Below are 7641 nucleotides of genomic sequence, written 5' to 3'. Positions count from 1 at the left end.
CTGTTCCCCTTCCCCCAATTCCCCAGCGCTGTTCCCATACCCCCAATTCCCCAATAAAAATCTTTAAAAAAAAAAAATCAGTTTGGAATGGAGAAAAAGATATATTCTTAAAAAAAAAAAAAAGTAATGGATGTAGATTTTGCTTTTAAAGGTATCTTTTATTGCCAGGACTGGGGAAGTAGGGCTGTCTTAGGATAAGCCAATCCCTTCTTGTCATCAATCCATCTAAGTCATCAAAGTTGGTGGTCCAATAGCAGTATCCCACCACTAAATAATCTCAATCATTTCATTTGTTTTGAATCCCCAACATCTAGAATAGTTTCTGGTACTAGAAGATGCTGAGTCAGTATCTGTTGAATGAATTAACTATAATATATCTCCAAGGGTCTCCATATCCACTCACAGTCACCTGGTAGATTTTCTAACAAAAGCCAAGAAACTGCTACTGGAGAAAGCAAATGAAAAAGCACTTCAGTGAGCAAAGGCCAACCATAGCTGTGAGCATGTTTCACTACTAACCCGTCCTGTGTTCATAAGCATAAGGGGAAGAGAATGGCCCTGGAGTCAGACTGCCCTAGTTTAAATCCTGGCACGACCCTGAACAAAGAAAGTACTTAGCTTCTCTGGGCCTTGCTTTCCACATCTAAACACAAAAAAGGGAGGTAACAGTATTAAGATAGTTGAGAGGATGAAATGAAAGAAGCACGGTTCCTGGGACACTGAAGTGTCTAATAAATATTAGTAATTATTCGGTTTTTAATTTTAATATATATACCCACAGTCATAGCTGTGGGAAGACTATAGGACCATAGGTTCACTTCTCACCACCAAAAGAAATGGCCTTAAATGAAGACTACACAATTGAATGCGTTTTTTTCCCGCAGGGGTTAATGAAAAGAAAAAAATCGGCTCGTAAGTCTGGATTTTTTTTGGATCCTTCTCAGTCTTTGTCTCTCTTCTTGCTTTTTCTTCCCACATCTTCATAGAAGTTTTTCTGAGCTTCAGGGAACCTGGCTTAGCCACTGACACCTCTGGTTCATAGAAGACAGTTCCTAACTCCATTCTGCAACACTGCTATGGTCCGGGGCAGGACACTTAAGCCTGTGGGGCCCCATTTCCACAGCTGTACAACAGAGGAAGAGTACAGAGGTCCAGTGGATTACCTTTAATTTCTCTTCCAAACCTAAAACTCCACAAATAAGAAATTAATAACTAGTATTAGTACATTCAAGTAAAACACTTGAATCGTATTTGGAATACCACACAAACGTGGACACAACTGTAGCAGACTCTAAAAGCTGAATTTTTCCTGGTCTTAGTTTCAGGGAACAACACACGAGTAGCCTGAAGCTTTTACTCAACTCCCTTGTCACAATGGAACAGACTCATTAAATCAGAACTTCCTCTTAAGATCACCTAATGGTCCTTTACTTACAAGCTTTGTGGTACAGACACTAAGCATTCCTAATCACTATAAATTATCAAACCAGCGCTTACAATTTCAAGGTAGCTGAGCAGAGAGCTGACATTTTTGAAGAATCAGAATTGTCACCCGGCACCAGAAAAGGTGACTGACTAGAAAACCACTTAACAATCATACTACTTTCTTTGGTTCTTTGTGCTACCTAACATCTCCCCATCACACCGTATGTCTCTGTTGAGGAAAAGGGATCAAATTAAAAATGACATTACAGGTTAACAACTGACATGAAAAGACATTTGCAATATACATTTCTGGTGAAAAGGCAGATGACAAAATAATATGATCAGCAATATTAATCCTATTTTGGTAAAAAACATATGCATATACCTACACTCCTAGCTGATAGAATAAACTCCAAGTTGTTACTAAGCTTATAATTTTTTGGTAAAATAGTTGTCTGCATATCTATATTTCTTCTTTTTCTACAATGAACACTTACACAAACAGCTATTTTATCTAACAAGAAAAACGGAGCCGACACCCAAACTATCACCAGATGCCTCCGTGAAGCAGAGCTCAGCACCCTGCGGTTCCCCAGCACAGAGGCCAGACTTCCTTTACACCTTGTACCTGGGGCTAAGCTAGGGTAGAGGTGCTGAGATGGCTTAGGTAGCAGCCATCAGTTACCACGGAGATAGGCCCAGGCCTCCCCATCCTGCTCTCCTCAACTTCCAGAGCCATTAGCTTCCTATTTACAAGCTTTACTTATTTGTATGTAACCCTCTGGGCAGAGTTTACAAAACTGACCAAAGGTCCTAAATTACAGTTCAGGATTTTAACTTTTACATTTATTGATTTAGGAAAGTCAATGACAAAAGAGCCCAACTTACTCTGGCAGAGATCCAATTTTAAGAGTTAGAGCTAAGTACTACCCTCATGTTAGGCTGTGGAGTGCCAATCCTTTCTGATCACAGGAAAAAAAATAAAAGCATCATCTTCAAATACAGTTATCCAGTTAAGCACTTCTGTTTTTAACACAAAGTGCTGACTCTTGATAAACTCTTTGGCATACTGAAGGCAGCCACTGTTGAACATTCCAAGAACTGAACAGCCAGGAACAAGTTCATCACTAAGCACAGGTATCATTCCATTGTCAGGTGTGAAGGCTGTTCTGAGAGCTCAATGACCTACCAGCAAAAAGTGTCTGAGAAACTGCAATTTCCAAGCTAACAAAAGCAAAGTGCGTACAAAGAAGTAAGTGATAGGAAGACATACACCAAAGGCAGTAAAGATGAAGGCAATATATGGGAAAAGAGCAGAAACAGAAGAATGGCAGTGTCCTGAGGGACTCCTTCTACTGAATGAGCAAGAGAATGTCACCAGACCCAGTGCTCTCAGAGGCACATAAGCTGCACCGCAAAGCTGCTCTCATGCATTTCCATTAATGTGATATCTGGCAAAAGCTATATATGTACTTAAAAACCAATTGCCTCCTCATCCCCTCATTCACTTATCTTTTAAAAAATATCCACAATTTAGGTCAGAGCCTTATCCTGTTACAAAATATTTTTGGAGACAGATTACAACAAAGCAAAGGGTCGGGATCACTTCATAAATTATATAAATGTCTAATCACTATGCTCTATACCTGAAACTAATATAAAATAATATTGAATGTCAACTGTAATTAAAAAATAAAAATTATATATAAGCATAGTGTCTACACAGCATTATTTTATTGCAAGAAAACAAAACTGCCAACTATAATGATCTGAAAAATGTGACCACGTCAGGCTTATTTTGGATTCGAACCACTCCCCTTCCTTAATTATCCCTCAAAGAGAATATATCAGGCGCTGCGGGCAGAGGGAAAACAAGTCTAATTACAACATGTGCACTTGATAGATGAAAAATGTGAACATTCTTGAACTCTGGCCACATTTCAGAAGACTTTCCACTTGTAGTTTTTAACCTCACCGAAGAGGGAAGGTTAAAGATCAGTTGTACTTCAACCAGGGCTCAATCAAAAAAAAAACACAAAGAGAAACTGACCACATTACTTACTCATGTTACTACAAGGGAAACCAGCAGAAAATTCATGATGACCCTGACTCCTTGTCAAGCATTTACAGAGGAAGAGGAAGTGGTTTTTATTTTAAAATTAGGACTAACAATAAGACCCATTTCAAGGGTACTCTCCCCTGGAGAAAACACATATTTTGAATTTGAAGATACATATGCAAAAGCTTCTGGCCCCAGGTGGTCTTAGAGACGCATTTCCGGATCAAAACCTCTCATCCAAAGCCCACCTGCCTTTGCTTTGCAGAGATGGGGAGACAGCTAAAGACAATGAGTTTAGTAGTGCATCGCTGCATGCTGCTGATTCAAGTGTTGGACAGAAGAACAGAAAACACCTTCAGGAATCCAAAATGAGAATGCATCTAAGTAGGAATTTGGACTGGGAGCTACTGATCAAGAAGCCCTCAGCTCGGCCTACATGTTGTAACCTTTCAGCCTCCTCTCCTATGACTGTCCCCATCACCCACTGGGCTTCCGAAGCGCTGGCTTCCTTGATGCTCCTCCAACACTCCAGACTCTTCCTCTACCAGCACTACTTTTCCCTCAGATCCCAGGCTGTCTTCCAGTCTCTGATCAAATGCCATCGTTGCAAGGAGGAAAAGGGTGATACATTTTCCCCATGATACTTATCACCTTCTAATATACCATACAATTTACTTACATCTATTTTACCTATTGTTTACTCCTGTCTCTCAAATAAGCGCCAGGAGAGCAGGGATATTTGTTGTATTCACTGAGGTATATCTCAAGCGTTTAGAATAGTGCCTGGCACAGAGTAGGAGCTCAAAAAATATTTTCTGAATGAATGAATGAACTTGACAGTAAACTCCAGGAGGAAAGCAAAAGTGGGTAGAAAGACTGAGGATGAGTGGGTGAAATGAAAAGGAGAAAAAAGCGACAGAGGAGAATTCAAAGGGAGAGGGCAAGGGCCGGGGCCGACCCAGAGTTTCTCCCTGCAGTGCTAATGGGAGGCGAGAGGCGGTGCACGGTATCCCGTCGACAGCATCAAATAGCACTCTTGGAAGCAGGCAGCTGAGATAGGCGAGCTCAGAAGACTCACAAAAAAATTACAAGGACAGGGCAGAGCGGACCCACCCGGGCGGCGGGCTCTAAACAGGCCCTACGGGAGTCTGGACCACCCAGCCCTTCTCCGCGATGCCTAGAACCTCAGTTCCTCTCCGAAGTACCCAAGGGCGACCCGGGCCGCAGTACCTTCGCGGCTCGGGCCCCTTCACCTGGTCGCCAGCGAGCCGGGCCCTGCGCTCGGGCACCTGCCTGCCTGCTACGGGGGTCCCCACCCTGGCCCACGGGAGGCCCCAGCGCGCCCTTGCTGGCCTCACCCCGCCCGGTTCCCCTCTCGCACACGGGCAGGAAGCGCCCGCGTCCTCTCCGCAGCGGGGAAGGGGCTCTCTGCGCCCCTTGCCCCGGCCGCTCCAGCCCGACGCCCCACCTGCGCGGCACCCGCTCACCTCGGGGCGTACGTACGACACGAAAGAAGGCTTGGGCGCCTTGGTGCCGCCGCCACCGCCGACTACCCCTTTCCCCAGCATACCACCGCCCTGGGAAGCAGCGACGCGCGGGAATAGATGCGGCCAGTAGGGCTCCGGCAGCGGCGGTAGCCACCAGCACTGGCGGCTGGGGCTCCGCCCATCCCCAGGCCCGCGACGGCCGCGGCGCCGCCCGCATCCGGCTCCGCCGCTGACACCACTCGCCCCGCCCAGGTCCGTGGGCCCCGCCCACTCCCCGCGAGTTACAAGACTGCGGTTGAAGGCCACACCCCCTCCACTCGCTGCAGGCGAGTCTGACTGGCGGAGATTCCCCTTCCGAGACAGGCTCTACTTCACCCTCCTACGGCAAAGCCCGCCCCGCTGCGTCCTCTGATTGGTCAGTGGCGCTGTCCGCAGAACTCCCCCACGCCACGCCCCCTCTTGAATGAACCTGGAGAGATGTTTCCTCTGACCAATCCAGACAGCGTTCTCTCCGGACTCCTCGGCCATTGGACAGCAAGAATGTCTCCGTCGTCCAATGATCCTGCGGTCACTAAGTTAGAAGCAATGGTTCACAGGAGTCCCTTTCTCGTTGCTTGTGGTTTTGGAATAAAACTTCCCAAAAGTGTAGTGTATCGGATCTGTTCTCCCCGTATGAATTCCAAATCCACATTAATGACGTTCAGTTTTATTATTTTAAATATAGACAAAAATGAGACAAACCAAGGGTTAACAGAACTTAGGAATAGGTTTGAATATTTGATTGTAAGGGCCTTGTCAATATCATTTTCCAAACTGTTTTTGTGTGTTTCTTTGTGTTTCTAACAATATCAAATGCCCTGAAGAAACTTCTCTTATCCACTTTCCAAAGTTACCAATAAAAACCTAATTTTTAGTGAAGATTGCAAAGAAAATTCATTTAAATAACACACCTGGCGCCAAAACATTGTGTTAAGACACAAATAAGAGAGGAAACAGCTCTCAAGAAACTCGGTCTAATTGAAAACACTAATAAATATTTGCGGTTAATTTTCCCTTCGGTGTCAGGCACTGTGCTAAGCATTAGTCTCATCAGGGACTAATGCTCCTATCCTCTTCATTACCATGAGCCCCCATCACCACCGCCTCTCCCACACACTCCAAATAAACATAAAATCTAAGTGAAAATGAATATGCTTACTTTTTTCAAACACAGTATCAAGACAAGTCCTGTAGCCTCATTTCCAACTAGATGGCCATCATTAAGACTGTCCAGTATATGAGCACTGGGGCCACCGTCGAGCTGCCTTATCCCTGTTTTCATGCAAAGAAAACAGATTCAACTAGTCACTGACGGAGCTGGGATTCCAGCCCAGGTCTGTCTAATTCCAAAGCCCAAGTTCTTAACATTATACAAATTAGGACTGAGCACAGTGAAAAGGTGTCAGTTCTATTGTATTGGGTCGTCAGAAAAGTCATGACATATTTTGTTTATGTTTTTCAAAGGTCATTTATTTATATAAAGAACAAAGATCAATCAATGATATATTGCCTGTTTTATTCAATAACCTTTTGCCATCTTTCAGAGAGCTTCATAATTCCTCGTTCATAGAAGGACCTATCTTTATTTGCGAAAAACTGAACAAGGTGTTGATTTACAGCTTCATCTGAATTGAACACTATACCACGCAAGGAGTTTTGAAGAGAGTGAGACAAGTGCAAGTCTGACAGTGCAAGTTCAGGCGAGTATGGTGGGTGTGGCAACACATCCCATCCAAGCTCCAATAATTTTTGACGGGTGATCAAACTTGTGTGGTCTAGTGTTGTAGCGATGGAACACAACTCCTTAACAATTAACAAGCCCTGGACGTTTCTGGATGATGGATTCATTCAAACTGTCCAGTTGCTGACAGTACACATTCGAATTGATTGTTTGGTTCCTTGGTAGGAGCTCAAAAAACACACCTTTAAAATCCCACCACAGTGAGATTAAAATCCCACCACCTTCCTCTGATGAATGTCTGCTTTTGATGTCGTTTGAGGCGAATCATCACGTCGGGACCAAGACCGTTTGCACACCACATTGTTGTCAACAATCCACTTCTCATCACCAGTTATCAGTCGCTTCAAAAAAGGATTGTTTTCCTCACGTTTAATGAGCATATTGTAGATGTTTATACGTGCTGTCAAATGAAATTCTTTGAGTTCATGCGGACTCCAAATTTCGACCTTGCTTACATATCCCAGCTTCTTCAGGTGGTCGTGAACACTTGAATGATGGATGTTCAATGTTCCTGCAATCTCTCATGTCGTGTAAAGTGGGTTTGACTCGATCAGTGCCTTTATTTTATCATCATCAATCTCAGTGGGTCTCCCTGACTGAGGAGCGTTGTTGAGATCAAAATCACCAGCATGGAATTTCATGAACAATGGTTGTTACTGACGTTCTTGTAGAGCATTTTCACCGTAAACTTTATGCAACTTTTCACAAGGTTGACGGGTGTTCTTCCCTTTATGGAAGTAAAACAGTAAAATACGTCAAAAATGTACAGTTTGGTCTTCCATCTTCAACTTGTAAAAATCTCCAAAACTCAACCAAATCGCTCAATTTTTTTTTAGAATGAAGCTAGGACTGTCAGCTGTCAAATGACATAGCAATAACATAGATGCGAA

The 7641-nt window shown here is 43.8% G+C and overlaps 1 protein-coding gene across 1 annotated transcript in view; it reads right to left on the bottom strand.

Annotated features, from left to right (window-relative positions):
- The window catches only part of MTMR12 (myotubularin related protein 12), a 79403-nt gene extending 74204 nt beyond the window's left edge, over positions 1–5199 (bottom strand). The window contains exon 1 of the mRNA XM_019647888.1: positions 4972–5199. Coding sequence (XP_019503433.1) covers positions 4972–5188 — 217 coding nt within the window. The 5' untranslated portion in view covers positions 5189–5199. The remainder of the gene's footprint in view (positions 1–4971) is intronic.
- Between the last annotated feature and the right edge of the window lie 2442 nt (positions 5200–7641).

This window comes from Hipposideros armiger, unplaced genomic scaffold, assembly GCF_001890085.2.
Source record: "Hipposideros armiger isolate ML-2016 unplaced genomic scaffold, ASM189008v1 scaffold_117, whole genome shotgun sequence".
In the NCBI taxonomy this organism is placed as follows: Eukaryota; Metazoa; Chordata; class Mammalia; order Chiroptera; family Hipposideridae; genus Hipposideros; species Hipposideros armiger.
Note: the sequence above shows the minus strand (reverse complement) of the source record. Positions and strands in the feature narration are given on the sequence as shown.